Source organism: Phyllostomus discolor, chromosome 12 (assembly GCF_004126475.2).
Source record: "Phyllostomus discolor isolate MPI-MPIP mPhyDis1 chromosome 12, mPhyDis1.pri.v3, whole genome shotgun sequence".
Taxonomy (NCBI): domain Eukaryota; kingdom Metazoa; phylum Chordata; class Mammalia; order Chiroptera; family Phyllostomidae; genus Phyllostomus; species Phyllostomus discolor.
The window spans coordinates 24,797,691-24,820,625 of NC_040914.2; the positions used below are offsets into that span (position 1 = coordinate 24,797,691).

General features: G+C 51.7%; 1 protein-coding gene across 1 annotated transcript; it reads right to left on the reverse strand.

Moving 5' to 3' along the window:
* Nucleotides 1-948: 948 nt before the first annotated feature.
* Nucleotides 949-22,481, reverse strand: LOC114510683 (leukocyte immunoglobulin-like receptor subfamily B member 3). The gene is given in 19 exon segments (XM_036012899.1): nt 949-1,146; nt 1,893-2,009; nt 3,603-3,902; nt 4,198-4,479; nt 4,701-5,006; nt 5,163-5,447; nt 11,056-11,176; nt 11,178-11,219; nt 11,221-11,360; nt 11,609-11,728; nt 11,731-11,904; nt 12,125-12,221; nt 12,223-12,332; nt 12,335-12,427; nt 12,570-12,854; nt 21,249-21,551; nt 21,694-21,978; nt 22,162-22,197; nt 22,319-22,481. Coding segments are annotated over 19 exon segments (3,282 nt in total). The 5' UTR covers nt 22,353-22,481; the 3' UTR covers nt 949-994.
* Between the last annotated feature and the right edge of the window lie 454 nt (nt 22,482-22,935).

Consider the following 22,935-nt stretch of genomic DNA (forward strand, 5'->3'; position numbering starts at 1 on the left):
TGGCCAAATGGGTCAGCTGGCGTAGGTCACATCCTGGGGGGCAGCAGAGGCAGCAGCCTGGAGCAGGGGAAGAATGAGAGGGGTGAAGGTGGTTGGGTTTGGGGAAGCCTGGGGTCTGGAAGGATGGGACCCACTGACTGTCCATGTGTGTGTCTTCTTCTGCTTGTCTGTCCTTCATGTCCAGCAATTCCTCTGATAGGGGGGAAGGTGAGGATGCTATTCCCTGCCTGAACTTTGATGTTGAGCGGGTCACCTGGGCATATGTCTCTCCTGGGAGTCATCATGGGTCCTGTTCTGCTGCAGAGAGACAGTGAGACAGAACCAGTGTATCCTTGACCCCACAGTTGAAATCCTCCAGTCATGAGTCCATGTGGTGTCAGACTGATGAGTTAAACTTCAGATCAGATGAGGTCACTGTCCTGGTGGAGTGTGCAGGGGCTCCCTGAACCTTGGGACTCCTGGTACTTCTATGGGTCTGACTCTTAACCTAACTCTCTGTCTCTTGCTCTTTGGCTCCAGCCACAGGGACCATCTGGCTGAAGCAGCAGGTCCTGACTCAGGACCTTGCACCTGCTGTTTTCTCTGTTCTCTCCCCTCACCACACATTCCTCCCCCTGCTCTTGCTTCATTCCCCTTCACAGCACTTAGCTCTCCAGGATGCCATCTGCCTGTTTGCAGGTGTCTCCCTCACCCACAGGGGAGCTGGAGGAGGGTGGGGACAGGCTGCTCAGGGCTGCACTGGGGCACTGACATGGAGCTGATAACCAGTGAGCTCCTGTCACAGCTGCTGGGTGAATGAGTGACAGGACCGTGGGACCTGCAGGTCATTCAGTCATTCATGCCTCCTCCTGAGACCTGGGGCTACACAGGGACAGGAGATGAAGAGCCAGCACAGGGGACCACCCAAGATGGGTCACGAGGACACAAGAAAGTTGGGGGGGGGTAAGTCACAGCAGGACAACTTGGTGCCCAGAAGGACAGGTCAGCGTGGGTGCTACTGAGAACCAGGGGAGGTGAGGACAGGGAGTGGCAACTGGAGTAAACTGGGCAATAGGAAGGTCCTTGGCAGCCTGGACAGGAGCCAGGATCTCACCTGAGGGTCCAGCTCCATGTCCTCCCCAGGTTGTAGTTCCTTCATGGCAGCGTCTGTGGGGGCAGAACAGGGAGTGTCTCCTCTCATGGTCCCTGAGACCTCAAGGCTGCAGACCTGCCTGCTCCCAGTTGGTTCACTAACCCAGGGGTGAGGTGAGGGGCTAGGTTGGGCTGTGTGGATTTCAGTCTCTCTCACCCCTGACCCCCACAGCCTCCCAGGCTTCCCCTCCCCCATAGCCTCCTGAAATCCTTGTGTCCCCTCCCCAGGGCAGCTGTTCCTTCCTCTCACAGAGGGGCTCTTCTTGGGTGTCTGCAGCTGGTTTGGATCTGGGGAAAGAGACAGGGGTGTTAGGGGCAGAGCAGGTCCTGTTGGGGTGTGGGACTGGGGCCTTTGGGGCAGGAATTACCTGGTCTGCAGGCCTCTGTTCTTGGGCTCTACGTCTGTGGCCCCTGCAGGAGGTCAGATATCAGCCTTTCTCTAGGCTGGTCAAGAGCAACATTCTCAGCATTGGGAGGGTCGGGACCACCCCTTTTCCTCCTCCCCATGTGACTCCAGAGGAAAGAAGGAAATTTTAACATGCTTGTGCATACATTCCATGTTTCAGGAGACTGAAAACAATGAAAGACCACCTCACATTTGCACATCTGTGCTGATGGTGAGTGTTTTCATTCTAGATTTTCTGAGTGGAGATTCTGGAGAAATCTGTTTCTCAGCTGCCCTTCCCCATCTATTTATTTTCCTGCAGCATGTGCTCTGAACCCCTCTCTCCTGTAACCCAGTCACCCCCTTTCCTACTCACCCAATGTCTCACCTTTGCTCTGACGCCAGAGTCGAGGGAGGAGGAAGAGGAGGAGGAATAACAGCAGGGTGAGGACCACTGAGACCCCAATCAGGATGTTCCAGTACCATTGGAGACCTTGGGCTGGAGTGATGTCATGAATGAGCCAAAGGTGCCATTTAATGAGCACCTACTGTGTGCAAGACATGTGCTGGGGTCTGCTGTTCATCTCTTCTAACCTCACAGCCCTCATGCACCAGCGATGGCTGACCCTCCACCCAGTTACTGCAGTCAGAGAGGTTAGTCACATGCCCGAGTCCACCCAACCTGTCCAGGGCAGGGCTGGGACTGGACCCCGGGATATGGGTCTCCTTAGCTGTCCTCCTGCTGCCCCAGGTGGACACCAGCTCTGAGCTCTGGGCTCTTCATCTGCAGGGGCCTGTCCTATCTCCCCCAGAGCTGAGGGTCCTTCCTTGGTACCTGTCCCACAGCACAGCAGGGACACAGCAGGGGCAGGGGTTTGGGGTGAATCCTGACGACTGTTTGGGAAGGCCAGGCAGGGCTGAAGCTCTGTCTTCCTGAGCTCTGTGAGTCCCCTTGTGTCAACTAATGTCACCATAGGCATGTGGCAGGAGGGGACCAGGGGTGAACAGACATGAACCTGACTTTCAGATAGGAGAAGGGACCACAGGTCCCACAGTGGGAGCAGCAGAGCTGGGACCAGAACCAGGTATGACTCCAGCCCTTGTTTCCCTCTCTGAGTTGAGTTTGAGCTGAGGGAAAGGACCTGGGTGTCTCAGACCCTTTTCCTGTGTGTCCCTCTTTGTGTATTCTCATCGTCACTGCAGCAGAGGGGACAGTCCCCCATAACATCATGTGCTGGGTGGCTTCCTTGTGAGGCCCCCTCCCAGGAGGTCACAGTCAGACTAAAAGGCAGTCTAAGCTCTGGGCCACAATTCTCTCCTTTTACACTTGGAGACACTGAGGCACAGAGAGGGGAAGGGCGTGTCCAATTCAGAGCTTCCAGAGGAGCCTGAACTTGCACAAGACTCAGCCCCTGTCCCCATGGATACATCCACCACCTTCCCACAGAGATCCTCACTTATCGCTCTATGGTCTTGTCTCATGGGGGAGATGGAAGGATCCTCAGGGCCTCCTGGTAGTCAGGATAGGGGCAAGGTGTGGGAGCTGCCTTCTCCCCACTTGAGCTTGGTGCCCCTCCCCTAAGTGGGACCAGAGCATCTCCCTCCCCCATGACCAAAGGACCTGTCACCTTTCAACCTCACATCCCTGAGGGCCCCATGATCCCCCCAAGCATCACTGTCTGGTCCCAAGGTTCCCTGGGATACAAGTGTGGAAGAGTAGGGGATCTCATTCTCTTTGGAAGCAAGGCCTCTGCTAATCACCATGCTGGCCCTGGAGTCTGGGTGAGGCCATGGGCACTCAAAAAGGAAGGGATCAGGATGGGTGTCCTTGGCTTCTCCTCCCTTTGCTCAGCCCAAGGCATCTCCAGCCTCCCTGGGCCCCTAGAAACTGTCTGGGTCACAGATATAATGATGAGGATGAGGCAGGGGTGGGTTAGCTATGCTTTTCTATCCCTCTGGGAGGTGAGAGTCCCCTCATGCTGACCCTCCTTTGGTGACCCCCTCACTCCATATGCAGCCTAAAGTTCTCATGTGGACAGGGTCTAAAATGACCATGAGGACACAGGGGTGGGGAGGGGATCCTCACCTGAGACCAGGAGCTCCAGGGGGTCACTAGGCTTTGACAGCCAGAAGGGGGAGGAGCTGTGTGAGCTGTAGCACCTGTAGGTCCCATTGTGGCCCAAGGTCACAGGGCTGATGGTGAAGTTGGCCTGAGACGGGGCAGCTGTGTCCTGCAGATGAAGCTGCTGGGGAGGATCTGGGGACCCCTCTTTGTGCAGGTGGAAGGTGTCAGCCCTGATTTCAGATCCACACTGCAGGGTCACAGTCTCTCCCCAGGGCACTGAGGGTTGTGGCAGGGCCAAGAGGGAGGGTTTCCTGTCCATTCCTGGGGAGAGGAGGGCTGTGATGTGCAGAGTAACCTCTCCCGCTATGCCCTTGACCCTGAGCTGAGGGACCATGTCCTTCCCCAGGGACACTATCTGTGACCCCTCTCAGCTCCTCTCAGTCCCTCTGGTGGGCAACTTTTATCTCCATGCCTATTACTTCCTCCCTCCCCAAAACCTCAGTCCTCTCAGCCTCTACTTCAGAACCTGATCCTGGACCCCATCACTACCAAGGTGACCCCAGACCAGAGCCCCAAGGCAGACAGTCAGGACAGGGGGCGTGACAGGGTTCCTTACCTGCAATCAGGATGTCCAGGGGGGCGCTGGGGGCCGACCACACGTAGGAAAGGCTGTGTCCACTGTAGCACCTGTACTGGCCCCTGTCAGCAGGGTACACAGGTCCCCAAGTGAAGTTGGGGCTGTGCTGCTCATGGAAATGCTGAGGGGGTGTGAGCCCTTGGCCCTTGGTCAGAGCGAATCTGTCAAAGCCTGGATCTGAGTGACACTGGAGGGTCAGGCTGTCTCCAGGCAGCAACAGGGGGCCTGGCTTGGCTGAGAGAGAGGGCTCCCTGTACACACCTGCGGAGAAAGTCGTTGTCACTCAGGGGACACACATACCCACCACCCACTGGGGCTGCAGGGAAAGCTCTCACTTGTCCCTCCCTAAGTCTCCTTCCTCTGGTTCTGTCCCCAGTAAACCCCTGTCAGTGACCCCACAACCCCCAGGACTTTACTAGGCAGGTTTAGATCAGAAATTTGGGGCCCAAGAAAGAACTGTAGCCAAGTATGGGCCACCTCACCTGTGACCTCGAGGCGTAGAGGGGCACTGGGGTATGACCACACATTGGGGTTGTAGCTGTCAAAACCATAGCATCTGTAGGTCCCCCCATGGGAGGAGTTCACAAGGCCCACAGAGAAGACAGCCTGCCACCTCCTAGCATTGGAATTCCATTCCGACTTCTGGCGTGTGGGCAGCTCAGCTCCTCCCTCCTTCAGCAGGAGGAAAGGGCCCTGTGTGGACTGTGAGCTGCACAAGAGGGACACGTTCCCTCCTGAGGCCACCACTGGGCCTGGCTGGGCTGAGAGGGAGGGTGCGCTGCCCACACCTGAGGGAGAAGGAAGATCTGATTTAAAGGGGACAGTCACCCCAACTTCCCTAGGTGTCAGCTATGAGGGGTGAGGCCTCCCTACAGCCACATTCTGTTCCCTTCATCCTCTGAGGAGTGGTCCACAGTGGGGAGGAGACCTGGGTTCCCCCTTACCTGTCACCACCAGGAGCAGGGGCTCACTTTTCTCAGACAGCGTATCCCCAGTGCTGTATGCACACTGGTACAGCCCGGTGGAATATGAGCTCATGTACTGAATGAGGAACTTGGTCTTGTTGCTGGAGTCCTGTAGGATCCTCCTTTCAAAGGGCTGAGAGCCCATGTCTCTATACAGAATGTAGGCCTTCCCCTGCAGAGGCCCCTGACACCAGATGGTCACAGGGATCCCCTCTCTGACCCTGGGGCCTGGTTCTGCCCAGATAGAGGGTTTGGGGGGAACTCCTGGAAAGGAATCAGACATGCATTGTCAGGGGGTGTTCTTGTCCCCTGGTTGTCACTCCAAGGCCCCTCCCACACTGGTCACCATCAGCCCTGATGCACTGTGTGTCCCCAGCTGCCCAGGGGCATCTTTGAGCTGAAGCAGGAGCTCTGGGGGAGGACTCACCTGCCTGGACCTGGTCCCACGGGCCACCACACAGTCCTGGAAGAGAGTCCCTGTGAGATTGTCCTTCACTCACCCACAGAAGCTCCATGCCTGGTCTGGAACCCTGCTGAGCTGATATCTTCTCTCCTTAGAATTTCTGCCCCCTCTGACCCTCCTGAGTCCTAGATCTGGGAGTAGAGAAGAGCCCATCCTTCTGATTTTCCCCAGAACTCACCAAGACTGAGAAGAGCAATGAAGGTCCGGGTCATAACGCTGTCTGCTAGGGTCCCCAGGGGTGAAGATGACATAAAATGTCCCTGAGCCCTGCAGGGCAGACAGACACACAGGCTGTACCAAGGTCCCGGCTCCGTGTGACAAGTCACAGTTTCTTCCTCAGCTGCAACCTGCCCTCCCTGAGGGGTGGTGGAGTAGACAGCAAGTTCTGGCACCTTTCAGACCAGATCTCAGTCTCAGCAGACCCCAAAGGTGCTGCCTCCACCTCATGTGACGCCCAAGTCCAGAGGGTGACCCCTGTCCCAGAACATGAGGACAGAGGACGCCAGGCAGGACTCAGAAGCAGCCCAGTTCCTGCTGCATTCTGACTGCCTGCTTTACAGCCCACGTAACTGTGGGCAATTCACTTCCTTTTCCTGAGACAATGTAAATGCAAAGTTTCTTCCGGGCTTTCTCCATCCTGGCATCCAGCTGATGTTTACTGTGCAGGTGCCCTGTCCAGCACAGGACCAGCCCAGAGGGGTGAGAGGACATCACCATGGACCAGAAAGAGAGTGATTATTCTAAGAGCAGTGAGTCACCAAGGTGTGTGGTGTCCTGGTCACACAGGGCCTCTGCTCCCTGCAGGCACTACTGGGTTTGATCTTTAAAGTTACAGAAAAAATTTCAGTATAAAAATATTTGAGCAGATTGGTGTGTTCAGAAGACACCACTGTGTGGGACTAGACTATAGTAAGATTATGGATAATAAACAGTGATAAAACTCCAACATCATAGGATACCCTGTTGATGAGTTAGTCAGCATTCTAAGTGGTTTGTGAGGCTTTCTTATGAAATCTTAAGCAATCCCTAACAAAAAAGTGTGTGTAGAGTTGAATGAGAAGTGCTGGAAGTCTTCTTTGTGTGTCTTGGTCTAGGAGGTGTGCCGTGGAGTCTGCACAGAGCAGACTGGCTCAGAGGGTGCCCATGACAAGCCTAGTGTGGCCATGACTCAGGTGTGTGAGTTTGGGGAGGGGAGGTGGGCAGTGGGAAGGGTCTGCTTTGTAGGACCAGTTGTCTCTGCTTGGGATGGAGAGTTTAGCTCACCCTGATCCCTAACAATGTGGAGGGTCAGGTGGACCCACTTGGATGTTCTGGAGCAAGGTGGAGACCTGTAGAAAGGCTTTGTACAGGGAGGGTCAATGACAGGTAAGTTCAGGTGCATCAGAGTAAAACCCTCAGCTGGGAAGGAGGGTCCTCAGGAGGCCAGAGAGGTGGCTGATGAGGTTGCACCCACATGATGTCCTGGGTCTTCATCTTAGTGTGACTGTGGAGGGGAACTGGGTCTCAGAAAGAGAGGCTCAGGGTCAGAGTTGTAGGTGTGTTTATCATGTGATAGGAAGACAGGGAAGAGCTGAGAGTTTGTCTGATCTCTGTCTGGGTGGCCTAGGGAGCCAATGGCACTGTCCCAGGACTGACCACCCACTGAGGGGCTGGAGGCTTGGGGAGTGAAATACAACATGGTCACCTGACCCACTGCAAGAGCCACCCACTGTCCTGACCTGGAGTGTGGTTTGGTCTCTCCCTCACACTTCCTCTCTCTGACTTCCTCATCTCTGTGAGCAGGAGGCCTTCTCTCCATCCCTCCCATCCAGACCTCTGAGCAGGTCTGCCTCCTCACTGCCCTGCTCTGTGAGAAGTAACCCTGCATGTAACACTGGTCACTCTGTCTCCATGTGCTGGGCAGAAGCACCAGTTGCAGACAACTCACAGGTTTTCATCTAAGACAAGGTGAAACTATTGATAGGTCTGAGCCAGTCACCTCCGCTCTCCCTCTTCCCTCACTGCAGACAAGGGTGGAAGCTCAGCTCTCACAGGTGTTGTGAGGATCAGCAGAGCCTGAGACATGAAGAGGCTTCATCTGTGTCATTTCTGGGCCTGATTAAGACATGGGCTTGAAAGAGTTGTGGATGGAAGGGCTACTTGGATGCAGCGTATGTATCTCCCCCTAGCCATCAGGGGGCATCAGGAGCTACAGGGCATCCTTGGTTGAATGGTAGTTGAGTCCAGACTGAGGGGAGACAGGAAGGATTCTGCTTGTCTTGCGACTCACCACACTCAGTAGTGAGGGTGGGAATCCCACCAGGGGTTGAGCCTGAGCACTGGGCACTGAGGGCATCTTGGACCTGATGGGAGTCCTGCCACCCATGAAACTGCCTGGGGATGTGGGGCCACTTCTATGGTAATAAGGATCCACAGGGAACCATGGCCTTTTAGTTACATTTCTTTCTAATGGCATAAATTCATGTAACATACAATGGAGCATTTTCAAATATAGAATTCGCTAGAATCCAATATACACAGTGTCTGAACCACAATTTTATCTGGTTTTAATATGAAATTTGTCTTACACCTCACCCATATAGCACTAAGCTGTCGTTCTCCCATCTCTCCACCTGGTCAGCCCCCGACAAGCCCACCTAACTCCTGTCTCTGTGGGATTCCTCCTCCTGGACACTTCGTACAAACATAGTCACAGAAAATGTGATCTTTTCTCTGTGGCTTCTGTCACTTAGCTGCAGAATGTTGACATTCACCCACCAGGTGACAGATGTTGGTACTTTGTTTTTATGGTTTAAAAAAGCTCCCGGGTTATGAAGACACCAGATTTGTTTATGTGAATAGGATCCAACATAAAGGGGTGTGTAGATGTGAACCCAAACCAGCCATGTGGGGTGGCCCCTCTGGTCACAGGGGTGAGAACAGAAGGACAGTTAATGGGAGGCAGTGAGGACGAGGAGGGGCAGCCCCACAGTGGGATGTAGGAAGCATCTCCACAGGAACACGGCTCACGTTTCCTGTCCTCAAACCTCGTCTGCCACATGTGGTCCCCTGGACACATCAGTAGACAGTTTCCCACCTGTTGTCACACTGTGCTTCATCACCTCCTGGGTCATCAGATGGGCTCCACGGCTCCCCCCTCTCTGAACAGTGCCCTGTCCCCTCTGTGTTCATGTCCTGGCTTCAGCCTGGGCCATTCTCTCGTTGTCCTGAGCCTGAAAGAGCAGCACCCCAAGGACCACAAGGACCAGCACAGCCGTGCCCATGCAGATGAGATTCCCCACTGTGTAGTCTCTGGTTTGGGAGGCTAAAAAATGTGGAGACAGTGGTCACAGAGGTCAGGCAGCCCCAAATCTCCAGGACTCTGATATCCCCTGAGGCTCTTCCCTCCCCGTGATGTCAGCATCCCTGGGATGTCTGATCCAGCTGTGGCTCTTAGCTACCATGACAAGAGTAAGCTGTGCCCAAGAACTTGGGATTAAGGAAAATATGATCTCAGTTCAGGAATAATTTAAAGCTGGTTGTTCTGTGCTCAGTCTGAGACTCAAGACCCAAAGCACGTCATAAGGGGGGAGGGCCCCAGAAGTTTCTAGTCTGGTCTTCAATAGGGAATAACTTCTCCTCTGTAGGATGTAGGGAGGGGGCAGAGGAGAAGGGGGATGGGGACTTTGGGCCTTGGAACATGGGGTCGGAGGTCAAGTCAGGGGCCCAGAAGGGGCAGGCCAATCATCTTCTCTCTCCTTTCAGACAAACTCTGGGAATTCTGGCAAGATTTCATGGATGGATGGTTAATCCTTTGATGTTTACCCCAAAACACAACCTCCAGGCACTGCTTATCAACACTGCTAACCAAAGAAGCCCACAGTTGTGGTTTTCACACTTTCAGGAACAGAGAAATTGCCCCAAAATATTGTCTTTTGCCAGCACCAAAACTAGGCAACTATGGGAATCTGCTTCTCCATTTTGATATTGAAAACAAGATGTAAAAAATGATTCCCTTCTATTCTAATTCCAAAGGTCCATACAAAATTCTCAATAACAGCTCACACCATTTGGAAAATGCACATAGACAATAAATGTTATTCATTTGCATAAATATCCAAATTTTTGGAAGTAGGAAACCCTTGTAATGTATCTCATGTAGTTATAAATCAGACAGCAAGATAATTTTTAGGAGACCTGTATCTGTTGGTAAAAAATAAATCCTAATAAACCTCTAAGGAAATCAGAAAACATATTGAAATAAAGGTCAATAGTTCATTCAATGTAAAATGCAGACATCTTAATGAGTTTGCCTTGAATTAATTTGGGTTGTGAGTGAAACTGTTTTTCAGAGGTAAAGCTGTGGAATAGTTTACTTGGTCATTTTATCATGTGGAATCTGGAGTCCGACAAACAGGTGTACTGTCTGAAAAAGTGAATTTACCTTTCACTCATCATTATTATAATTTTCTTATTGTATCAGTGAGATCAATTGAAAAACAGTCCAAAGGGAGAGGATTTTAGGAAGCTATACTGGTCATGCAATAAATATGCCCAAACCAATAGCTTTCCTATGTGTACTTACTACTATTCAGATTGTATAAAGGAATCAAACAGCTTACACACAAATTACATTATTAGATGTGCAGTTCTGAAAGTTGGGTGTACATTTACTGTTTCTCAAATACCCATCAATGTGCTTCTGAAGTTCACTAAAACCTCATCTGAAATGTGTGTAATACAAAGACTTAATAGTAACAAGAAGTAATTCTCCACAACAAATGTCTGAATTTAGTCTTCTCTATGAAAATAAGAATAGCATGATAGACATTTGAACGTTGACTCCATATAGGGTAAATTAAACTGTTATTTTGTATACTGACACACAGCCAGGAAGTTCTCAGAAAGGAGCAGGCACAGACAAGGGTCCCCCAGAACCACAGAGCAGACAGGGGAGCCTTCAGTGTGGGCAGGAGCCCCCAGCTCCTCCTGAGCCTGGCACAGCCCCTACTCACTCTCAGGTGAGCACTGAGTGCAGGAGGCTCAGGTGAGCCCAGGAGTCTATAGAGGTGGACACCCAGGGAGGAAGTTACTCTCTCAGCGAGAGGGCGGGGTGGGGGGGTCAGGAGCTCTGAGTCTGATATGAAGATGCAGGAGGTGAGTGGGGGAGGGGATCTGTCCTCTCTGCTCAGTCTAATCATCTTTCTCCTTACTTCTCACACATCTCACTCCACCCTCCTGCTCTTTCTCTCTGCTGAGATTCAGAACAGGGGGCTCGGGGTGGGAGGCCCTGTCTCTTTCCACCTCTCAAGGGCTGGACCCCCCTTTGTGGAGACTCCTGCACTCCTCATTTATTTCTGTCCCTTACTCTCCTAGGGACAGGGCCTTGAGCTGAGTGAGCACAGGGTGGACAGGGTCAGGGCTCCTCACCTGAGAGCAGGAGCTCCAGGGGCTCACTGGACTGTGACAACAGGTTGGGGAAGGTGCTGACTGAGCTGTAGCACCTGTAGGTCCCCTTGTGGGCTGAGGTCACAGGACCCATGGAGGACCCATGCCTGGTGCTGCTGAGCTCAGGACTGTGATCTGAGACTCAACAGGGGGGTCAGCTGTTTCCTCTTTGAGCAGAAGGAAACTGTCCCTCAGGCTCTGTGACTGACACAGCAGGGTCACCTTCTCTCCTGAGACCACTGTGGGGCCCAGCTGCACCGAGAGAGACGGTCTGTCAGGAAGCCATCCTAGAGAGAGGGGAGGGGGGGTGGGTGAGGGTCTGCCACAGACCTAAGAGTCAACCAGACCCCTTTCTGAGGACCCTCTCTTCTGTATCTGCATGTTCTGCTCCCCTTCTCTCTCCCATCCCCTGTCTCTGTCCCCTTCCCTCCCTGGGGACAGACCCCACACCCCTTCCTGTGACCATCACCACCTGAGACCCACCACAGGGCCTGAGCAGGCTCTGAGTCCTCGGCTGAATCCACTGGCTCCTTACCTGCCACCAGGATGTCCAGAGGGTCACTGGGGTCTGACCACTCAGAGGACAGGTTGTGTCCACCACAGCACCTGTACTGGCCCCGGTGAGAGCCGCTCACAGTACCCAGGGGGAAAGTCAGTCTGAGAGCCCAGCCTGGGGCTGCAGAACAGTGCTCTGGTGGAGGACTTGTACCCTGCCCTTGGACAGAGCAAATCTGTCATAGCTGATGTTGGAACAACACTGGAGGGTCAGGTTCTGTCCTGAGGCCACAATGGGGCCCTGCTGGGTCAGGAGGGAGGGCCTCCCTGAGCCACCTGCAGGAACCAGACAGGAGTGACAGGGCTGCTCCTCCCATGAACCCTCCTCCTGGCCTGGCCCCGCCCCCAGGCCCTGCTGTCTTTCTCTCTGTGTCTCTGACTCAGGAGCCCCTGTGCTCCCCTCACTCCACCTCTCACATGGGGATTCTCTCCCAGCAAAGATCCCTGGAACTTGTCTGGAGCCTCAGTCCATGGATGGGACAATAATGGGATGTACCTGAGACCAGGAGCTCCAGGGAATCACTGGGCACTGACCACACCTGGGAGGTATTCCTATAACAGCCATAGCATCTGAACCTCCATCTGTGGTTGGGGGGTCACAGGGCCCACAGTGAACTGGGCCTGGACCTAACCACTGGGGTGAGGCTATGAGTCCAGAGTCCAGGAGAGCCTGTCTTTTCCTTCCTTAGTCAGAACAAACTTGCAAATCCCTGGAATGAGTTACATCTGAGAGTCACATTTCCTCCTGGGGTCATGACATGTCTGGGCAGGGCTGAGAGGCTAGGTTTGCTGTATACTCCTAGGAGAGAAGGAGGCAGCATGTGAAATGGGACTCACACCTCCTTCACATTCCCCAGGGCTGGGCTGTGAGGAGGAGAACCCTTAGAGTATCCTCCTTCCTGAGGACTGAGCCTGAGGCTGGGATCCTGATGTGCCCTCACCTGTCACCGCCAACTCCAGGGTGTCACCGGGCTCTGACCAGCCAGTGGGGCTGAGATAGTAACAGTGATATCTCCCTGCTGAGAGCACTGTCATGTATATGATGGACAAGTTGGCCTTGTCTGTGGAATCTAGTGGCTTGTATCTGCCCCAGGGTTGTGTGTTTCCCTCTTTATCCAGATGGAACTCTTGGGCCTCCTGGGAGCTCTGACAGCAGATGGTCACAATTCTACCCCAGGGGATGACAGAGCCTGGCTCAGCGCACAAGGTGGGTTTGGGGAGGGTCCCTGGAAGGAATCAGAGGCTGGGTCACAAGACATTCATCCCTAGTCCCCAGATTTCAGCCCCAGGACCTACCCTGGTATCCCATATCCATTAACTCAGAACTTCTATTCTTCATCCCCAAAGGCTGGAGAAAGTGACCCTTTGTCCTTTGTACACAGAAGGACCTAGAACACCTGGGGACACACTCACCTTCCTGCCCCCAGGTCCACAGGCCCATGCTCAGCCCTGCAAGAGAGTCCCTGTGAAAGATTTGCCTTGAATCCTGAGCAGAGCCCTCCTCCCAGGGAGCCTCCTGAGTCCTGGGGTCCTGTCAGAGCAGGGCTTCCCTTCCCTCCTCACATCTCACCGAGGCAGAGAAGGGCCGTGAGGCTGGAGGGAATGATGTTTCTCCTCTCTGAGCCCCGCCAGTCAGAAGGAAGAGACCACGGACTCCTCAGGGTGCATAGACACAGGATGTGGCCACTGGCAGGCTTGTCATCCTTGTTATGGTGATATCACATCAGCAGTCCCTCAGGAAGGGGCACAATGTCTCCCCAGGAGTAAGATTCTCATCTCCATGATGAAGCAGGAAATCGACCCCAGGTTTCCCGAGATGCTCCTTGAAGTTGAAGTGACCCAAGGCACATCCTTGCAGATCAGAGCCTTCCCCACAGAGTCCTTTCACCCTGTAACTGTCCATCAGGACCTCTCTTTGGGTCCCCCACATTGACAGTGGTCACCCAGGCCCTGGAGACACTTCAGGAAGACGGGGGTCCCTGTGTCTGAAGAGCTCAGCTCAGCAGAGACACAGTCTCCTCCTCACTATGCAGTTCAGGCGAGTGTCACTGTGCAATGAGCACAAAGGACAGACACAGGGAAGTGAGGGAAGAACACATGCTCCTTCCCCTGGCCCCACAGTGTGGCTTGCTTTCTATTCCAAAAACCACCACTGACTTCTCATTTTTCTTAGCAATGGCGTCCACCCCACTTTCTTGGCGACAAGCCTCTGAGTGGTCCCTGCCTCCTCAGTGCCCATTGTTTCCTGGTTCAAGCCTCCTCCTCGAGTGTGGTCCTGCCCTCAAGCTTCAGGGGACATTGATTTGGGTTAGAGTCTTGATTTTTACTTAAAGCAGATATTAACTTAAATACTCATCATCCAATATCCATGTATCCTTGAATGGCAATGTCCTGTCTCTACCTCAGTCTCCACATCTGGATCTTGTTGTCACAAAGCCCAGTCCCCACAGTGGCTGTGGGTGAGTGGTGCTGGTTCAAGGTAAGGAGACTTCCATTTCCAGACAAGATGATGATGTGAGTGGGCTGGGACATGAGAGGATCAAGATGTCCAGGGTCAAGGACAAGATTATTGCACTTGCTCAAGACCATTTCTGCTCTGAATACCAAGCCCAGCTACTCACAAGAGCTCTAAAGTCTGTGGGCACAGACATGTGTGGGAAAGAGAAATGTCCCCAAATAGAGAAGAAACCACAGTGGAGAACAAAGACTGAAACTGAGTGGGCCCAGTAGCCACGACTATCCATGAGTCATAGGGAGGAAATCCCCCCCTGAGTGGACAGAGAGGGACCCCAGGTCCTCACAGGAAGAGGGGTTAGGGAGCAGGTGAAGGCTGGAAGTGTGGCCCCTGCCCCGTGTTCCTGTGTGGGCTCAGGGATGTCTCTGCCCGCTCACCCAAGTTCATGGTCAGCACTGAGCATTCCCTCCTGTGTTCCTGAAACAGACTGAGACCAGTATGTCAGCCATAGGTGTCTGTCCCAAGTATGTGTGTGAGGCTCCCAGAACCAGCTCTGGTGGGCAGAACGCTGAACAGGTGCTGAATCTGAGAGATAGGTCGGCATGGGGCAGGGGCGGCTGCCATAGACCCTGCTTAGCCTGACTCCCAGGACAGCCCTGGAGAATCTGTGGGACATCAGGTGTGTGAGGGGAGAGGCTTCTACAAGAATGGACAGTGGAGAAATCCTAATGGTGACAGACAGTGCTATGGACGCCATCTACTGACACTGGGGACTGTCACATGCAATGAAAGAGTGTCAGTGGGAAATATGAGAGCAATGGAAGATGATCACTTGTAAATATCTGAAAAATAAAGGGAGGATTCAAATTCTGAGCCAATAATATCAATTGTTTTATGAAGATTAATATAATGAGTTAGAAACTTTGGACATGCGAAAACTCAATACATGGACACATGAAAATAATTCTTCCCATCAAGGATGAGACAGAGCTGATGGGCCTTTTATGACAGCGGAGTACGATACAGAGGAAATGTCCAGAATACCTCATAGGGAGACCAGAAGTTGCGACTGAAGGCACTCAGGGACTAGAGTGAGGGGGGTGGATGTCATATCTATGGTGTCAGAAAGAAAGAAGTGAGTGTGACATTTAATAACAGCTCAAGAGATAAATAAACAAATATCTTAACAATCTGAATAAAGACCAATCTAGTGTTAGGGAGCAGGTATATAAAAATGAAATCTGTATCTTGACTTTTGTAGTTAATGAAGATAATGAAGGTCAAATAAAAACACAACAACATATCCTACACCCAATTTTATACATCGGAAATGGTTAATTTTAGGCCCTGGCTGGGTCACTCAGTGGGTTAGATCATCATCCCAATATTCAAGGTTGTGGGCTTGATCCCCAGTTGGGGCACACACAACAAACAATCAATGGATGCATCAGTAAGTGGATCAACAATTGATGTTTCTCTCTCTCTCTCTCTCTCTCTCTCTCTCTCTCTTTCTGCCCCACCTCTCAAATGAAACAATAAAAAATATTTTAAAAGGTTAATTTTATTTTAATGTGAATTGCAACTCTAAAAGAAAATAATGGAGGACTGCCCTGGGGTCCTAAAAAGTCCTAAAATTAACTTCCTAGATGCAATGCACATCACCATAGTGACAAGTTCGCTGGCACCAGACTTCCTCATAGCAAACAGAGACACCAGAAGACAGTGGGGACACACCTTCCAGGAGCAGAGTGCTAGTGAAGATTCTGCACTGGCCCCATTAGCTTTAAGGGACAAGGTGAATGTGTCAGCCAGGCCAGTCTCTAAGCAGGAACCTGTGTCTCCTCCCAACCAACCCTGTGAGGCTGTGTGTCCAGGAGAGAGAACAGATTTCCCGGGAAAGAGTCTTACCACAGGAAAAGTTTTTCTCTCTGAGGAGCTGATTCACAAACTTGAATTGAAATAAGAAAGTCTTTCCTAGTTCCTTGGTAAAGCAAATGAGACTGAAATGAAGCATTTCAAGAGCAGTACATTTTTAAATATTTTCATCTTTTCACACTCGGTGAAAGGAATAAAATTCAGTGATGTATTTTAGTTAGAAGAACAAAGATCCAAATTGGAGAAAGTGGGATGCAACAGTGAGGCAAAGTGGGAAAAAAACATTAAAAAATAAATTTTTAATGTCTATGTTGTGACCCAGACCCTTATATAATATTTGATGTCAATTGTACTGAGAAGGAAAACCTATTTGGAAATGATGTCATATGTACATGGAGATATCTGAAGGACAAGTGAAATAAACAATCACAAAAGAGCAAAAAAGAAAAAAAATCCATACACACTTTTTTCAACCGCATCAGAATTATAGCTAAGCTACAGGAAAAGCATCATCCAGAACTTCCTGCTTTCTAGGTGAACAGAAGTCCCACAACTAAGAGTGTAAAGAAGAAGCCACATCGAGACATGAAATGGGCTGGTCCCACATCCACGTGTGGCAGACACAAGTCAGGAGGGAGAGCTCTGCTACAGAGGTTCTTCCTGAGGTGCCAGTGGTCCCATCCCCATACAGGGCACCCCAGCCCAGGGTTCCAGAGCCAAGGAAAGAAATCCTCATAACTTCTGGCTGTGAAAACCAGTGGGGACTGTGGCTGAGTGAGACTAGAACTTCTGAAGTCCCAGGCAGTGCCCACCCCACCCAACTTGCAATGTCCCCCAAGCTGTTTCCAGTGCATTTTCCACACAAATGGCCTCTCTTGCCTCATGCTTCAGACTTTCCTGAAAACTCTCAAATCAGCAGCAGCCATACCCTAATCAATATCCTTGTGAATGATGCCCATGTACACACATTCTCTAAGACAGGTACTTAAAGGTAGAGCTGTGTGTCTCTAACAGGGTAACTGTAATGTATCTGCTTGGCTGGTGACTATAATTTGCCCTCCTACAAGTGATGCATTAGAATGCTATTGGCTCACTGTCCTCTCCCCCAAGGGGTAGTAGGATTTTTCTCTTGGCTTCTCTGGATGCATTGGGACTGTGCCCTTGTACTTCTGTGGAAAATCAGTTACAACACTGGTAGAAATCATCATTACATATAAATGAATAGGCAGCTTAGGTGCACTCTCGGGCTGTCAGACTGGTGTGACAGGTGTCCCACACTGGCTTGTACTGTCTGTGAAAGTCAGATTGTGTGTCACTTCTGGACTCTGCATCAGGACCTCACAGGGGCACCTCCAAGTTGGCCACCAGGGGAACACAAATACCAAAACATGGGAAAACACCAAGAACCACTGTTTTACTAAGAGGAATTCATAGGAGTGACATCGGGTAGTGAAATTATATATAAGTTTCAATGTACAATTCTCTAATACAACATTTGTATCCTTCACTGTGTTTTTAACAGTGGGTTTTTCCTGGGCACTGTAACCCAGGCTATCCCTTCAGACAAACACATCTTGACTCCCCCCCCGGGCTGGTGTGGCTCCATTGGTTGGAGCATCATCCATAACCAAAACTTTGTCCTATTTGTTCCCAGTCAACCCACATGCCTAGATTGCAAGTTCAATCCCCTGCCAGGCACCTATGGGAGGCAACCAATCATTGTTCATGTCTCACATCAGTGTTTCTCTTTCTCTCTTCTACCTCTCAAAAAAAAAAAAAACAATGTAAATATCCTCAAGTGTAGATAAAAAAAAGTCTTGACTCCATGTGAGGAGGTTCCTGGGGAAAGTCCACAGGTGCCATCTGAGGAAAGGTGAAGGCATGTGGGTCCACAGACAGTGCTAGGGCATCATTTTGGATTTATCTCTTGTGGGCTGAATGTTTGTGATGCCAGTTCATGGATTTATTAAAATAGATTGCATGCTGTGCACTGAGTAGATGGGCAATTTATACCAACCACAAGGCAGGTGTAATGAGACATAAAGAAGAACATGTTTCTGAAAGTTCAGGGAGGCGTGGACGTGACCATGCCATGTGGGATCAATGCCAATTTAACTGAATGAGAAAAAGTAGGACCTGGTCACATGACTCAACAATGGTCAGGAAAGGATGGGCTGAATTTAATGGTAGAAGGGTTCAGACCTTGTCCACTGCATGTGACCAAGAAATCCTCCACCTGCAATGAGTTACAGACAGGTCACATGGCATGCCTCGATTATGTTCCAGAACTTTCTGGGCACATAACCTCATTTCCAAGGCTCTTACTCTGAATGGTGCTCCTTTACCTCTGTGTTCAGGTCCTGGCCACAGCCTGGGCCATTCTCTCGCTGTCTCGAGCCTGAAACAGCAGCCCCCCGAGGGCCACCAGGACCAGCAGAGCCACACCCAGGCGGATGAGATTCCCCACTGTGTAGTCTTGGGTGTGGGAGTCTAGGAAATGGGGACAGAGAGGTTTCAGAGGTCACAGCAGGCAAGACCCCTGGATCTGGGATGCCCACACAGCACACCCTTCTTCCCCTGACAGGCAGGACCCTCTGCACCCAACCTCATAACTGAGGATTCTCCTACTCACCATTCATGTCATCTGAGCTGTTATGTGATGGGCTGATGGTGGCAGCTGCTCCTTTAAAACCATAAAGAAGTGGACGTATGAGCAGTTGATCCCACTCAAGCCAATTGTCCTCAAAACTCTTGAGTGTCTCATGACCTCATGCTTCTAACTCCTTCTCAAACTGTGTCTCTGCTGTGAGGGTCCTGTCTGCTGCCATGGGCCATGCCCGTCTCCCGGGTACTTCTGAGTGCAGATATTGCTCCTGAGAGTTCAGGTTTTGTGAGAAAGGTGGGCTCTCATTACAGAACAGAGACATTCGTATAATGCCCCCGCTCTCTGTGGCAGACTCAACCATCCAAATTCACTCTTCTGGAGCTGAGAGTGTGTATTTATTCAGCAGTTGAGGACTCAGGGTCCATGGGTGGGTCTCATCTATACACTCAGATACATATGGGGTACTCGAACAATTCTTGAGCTCTGAGTATAGATAATTTTATGAAAAAACTTCAAAAGGTATCTAAAGTCCAAAACAACCCCTTTAAACATCTTTATTTTTTTAAAAAAGCTTCCTTTTAGTATAATGTTACTTTTCTCTTAAAAATATTCTATTTATTTATTAATTTTAGGAATGGAAAGAGAGGAAGAGAAACATCAATGTGTGGTTTCCTCTTGAGCACCCCTATTGGACACCTGACCCACAACCTAAAAATATGCCCTGACAGGGAAAGGAACCAGCAACCATTTGATTTGCAGGCTGGCACTCACTCTACTCAGCCACACCACCAGGTCAGAAGGTTACTTTTCATAATAAAGGGATGAATTTAACATAATCACAGTGAAAATAGGAGTAGATTTACCTTTTTAAAGTCAGAAATGTTCATAACTTAAATGTGTATGTGGAAGCATTGCTTTAAATTTCTCAGAAAATATGCTATAATAGATAGGTGTGGGCAGACATGCAGAGAGCAGACAAGAATTTCACACCGAATCTGGGCAAGAACCCCAAGTTCCTCATGAGCCATCCAAAGCTCCCTACACCCAACCTGCATCTCAGGTGAACACTGAGTGCTAGAGGCCTCCAGGTGAGCCCAGGGGCCTGCAGAGTGATGCCCATAGGTGGGGGCACTTCTCCCCATAGGAGAGTGTCCAGTGGGGACTGCACCATCCCCCACAGCAGCCACACCTTGGTTGAGCCGCCTCTTGCCCTGCTCTGAGAGGGTTGAAGGACCCCCATACAGGTCAGTGGGTTCCACTAAGGGTCTGGAAATGAGGTGCCAAGGGAGAGTCCACCTGTTCTCTCTCCAGCCCTCTTGGCTGCTCCCCCTCCATAGTTCAGCTATTTTCCCTGTATTACAAGCCAGACCTGGACACCAAATTCGGCAAACTGGCACCAAGCAAACGACTCAGGGGCCTAGCCTTTTGGTGGAAAATCCCACAGATTCTATGTGGCAGTGGGAACAGTGGCACCCTCAATGGGAATTTCCAAATCCTCACAGTTTCCTTGATACCAAGGCTTCTGTTTGCTAAGCTGAGCCCCCATGCTGGATGGACCTGCTCCCCCACACACCTGTCTCCCTGAGCTGTTTCATCTGTACAAGGCTAACTGTCCCAGTTAGTGGGACAAGTAGAGAGGGTGGGACCAGGAACAGGTGCCACTTTTTCAGGTGCCCCAGAAAGTCAGAAATGGACATGCCCCTGTGGGTCCTGGGGAGGCAGCTCCCCCTTACTCAGGTGGGGAAAGATCCTCAGAGCTCACCTCCCTGGGCAGCTGAGTCCACACACAGACACTCTGCCCTCTATCCTAGGGTCCTGCTTGTGGCATTTGCCTCTGGGGAGCAGCTCTTCTCCGGTTCTGAGATGGAGACACCTGAAGGCAGTGGGCTGGGACTCCATCCTGTGACTCCAGTCCACTCTCACTTGCCTCTTCCTGTCATGGTCCGGCAAGGCCATCTCCCTCCCTTGCTCAGCCTTGTCTCAGCCTGCAGGGTCAGGAGGTCCCAGGGGTGGGAGACACCCACCTACTTCTGCCTCTCACAGGATGACCCTTCTCTGTGGAGCCACCTAGCCCTCCCATTATGCCTTAGACTTTCCAAGGGACAGAACCCACAGTGGTCCTTCGAGCTCAGAGAGGACATGGCAGGTGAGGCCCACCCAAGACCAGGATCTCTGGGGCCAGAAACTAGATGACATCTTGGCCCCAGTGGGGCACTGGCAGCCTCTACCATTGGAGCCCACCCATATGCCATAAGCCCGGGTTGGGTAGCAGAGGGCAGAGGCTACCTTCTGCTGACATGAACCAGGCTGCTCCTCTGTTCAGCTGGGCCCCTAACATCTCCCTCCACCATGACCATCTTACCTGTCACCTGCCTCCCTAACCCCTGCACAGGCCTAACTGGGCTGGGGTAATGGGCAAACCATCAGAGACCCTAGAGCCCCATGGTTCCCATGAAATCTCTCCCTGCTCACACCCAGAGCCCCGAAACACTAGCCTCACCTTAAATATCTGAGGGGCATAAGATGCTCAGAGAGACTCAATCTCCATGGCTGGTCTGTGTCTGTGGACAAGGAGCCCCTGTGCTCCCCTCACCCCACCCTTCACATGGGGGCTCCCCTGCCAACAAATACCCCAATCACCTGTCTGGTGCCTCAATCCATGGATTGGACAAGAATGGGACTCACCTGATGCCAGGAGCTGTAGGGGCTCACTGGGTGGTGACCACACCTGAGGATTGCTCCTGTAGTAACCATAGCATCTGAAAGTCCCACTCTGTCTGGGGATCATGGGGCCCACACGGAACAGGGCCTGGAAATGCCCACTTGGGTCTTGCTGTGAGTGCAGGCTCCAAGAGAGCCTGTTTTCTGTTTCCTTAGTCAGAACAAACTTGCCAAATCCCTCATATGAGTGACATTTGAGAGTCACATTCTCTCCTGAGGCCACAACAGGGCTGGGCTGGGCTGAGAGGCTAGGTTTACTGTAGACGCCTAGGAGAGAAGGAGGCAGCATGTTAAATAGGGCTCATGGCTCCCTCACATCCCCCAGGGCTGGGCTGTGTAGGGGCGACCCCCTGAGAGTGTCCTTTCTGAGGGAAGAGTCTGAGGCTGGGACCTCTGAGTGTCCTCTCACCTGTCACCACCAGCTCCAGGGGGTCACTGTGCTCTGACCAGACACCTTGGCTGAGATAGGAACACTGATATCTCCCTGCAGTGTTATCTGTCATCTGTGTGATGGGGAACTTGGCCTTGTTCCTGGGATCCAGTGGCTTCTGTTTGTCCCAGAGTTTTGGGCTTCCCTCTTTATCCAGACAGAACTCCTGAGCCTGCAGGGTCGCATGACACCAGATAGTCACAGGGCTCCCCCAGGGAATCACAGTGCCTGGCTCAGCCCAGAGGGTGGGTTTGGGGAGGGTCTCTGGAAGGAATCAGAGGCTGAGTCAGAACATTTCTTACCCCCAATGCCCAGCTCTCAAACCCCAACATCTCAGATGTCCTTCATCTGTCATCCCAGAAGTGCTGCTCTACATTTCCAATCCCAACGAGTGGCCCCTGATCTCCAGTGGGGAATTACATCTGGGACCCCTGTTGACAGACTCACCTGCCTGCACAGGTGTCCTCAGGCCCATGCTCAGCCCTGCAAGAGAGTTCCTGTGAGAGATTTGCCCTGAGTCCTAACTAGAACTCTCCTCTTCCAGCGCCTTCCAAGTCCTCAGGTCCTGACAGAGCAGGGATACCCCTGCCTGCTCATTACTCACCAAGGCAGACCAGGACCATGAGGCTGGGGGTCATGGTGTCTCCTCTGTGAACCCAGCTATGCAGAAGGTAGCGACCGAGGAGTCCTCAGTGTAGAGATTCACAGGGTGTGGTGACTGGGAGGTTGGCTATCCCTGTCATGAGGTTGTCACACCAGCAGCTCATCAGGAACAAGGACAGTGTCTCTCCCCAAGAGTCCGACCATCAATTTCTTGATGAGGGAAGTTATAGATGAGGAGCCTCCTGAAACGCCCCTCACAGGTCATGTGGACTAGGGCACAGCCTTCCAGCTCAGAGCCTCCACTATGGAGTCCATTCACCCTCTGCCCATCTTTCAGCACCTCTTTCTGTGTTCTCCACATGGACAGTGGTAACCCAGGCACGGGAGACACTTCAGGAAGACAGGGGTCCCTGTGTCTGCAGAGGTCAGCTCAGCAGAGACTTGATCCCCTCCTCACTGTGCAATTAGGCAAGTGTCATGGTGACATTGAGCATAGACAGACACAAGGAAGTGAGAGAATGTTGCAAGCCCCTTCCCCTGGCCCCAGAGTGTGATTTTCTTTCGGTCCCAGCCACCCTCACTGACTTCTCATTTTTTCTTAGCAACAGTGTCCACCCA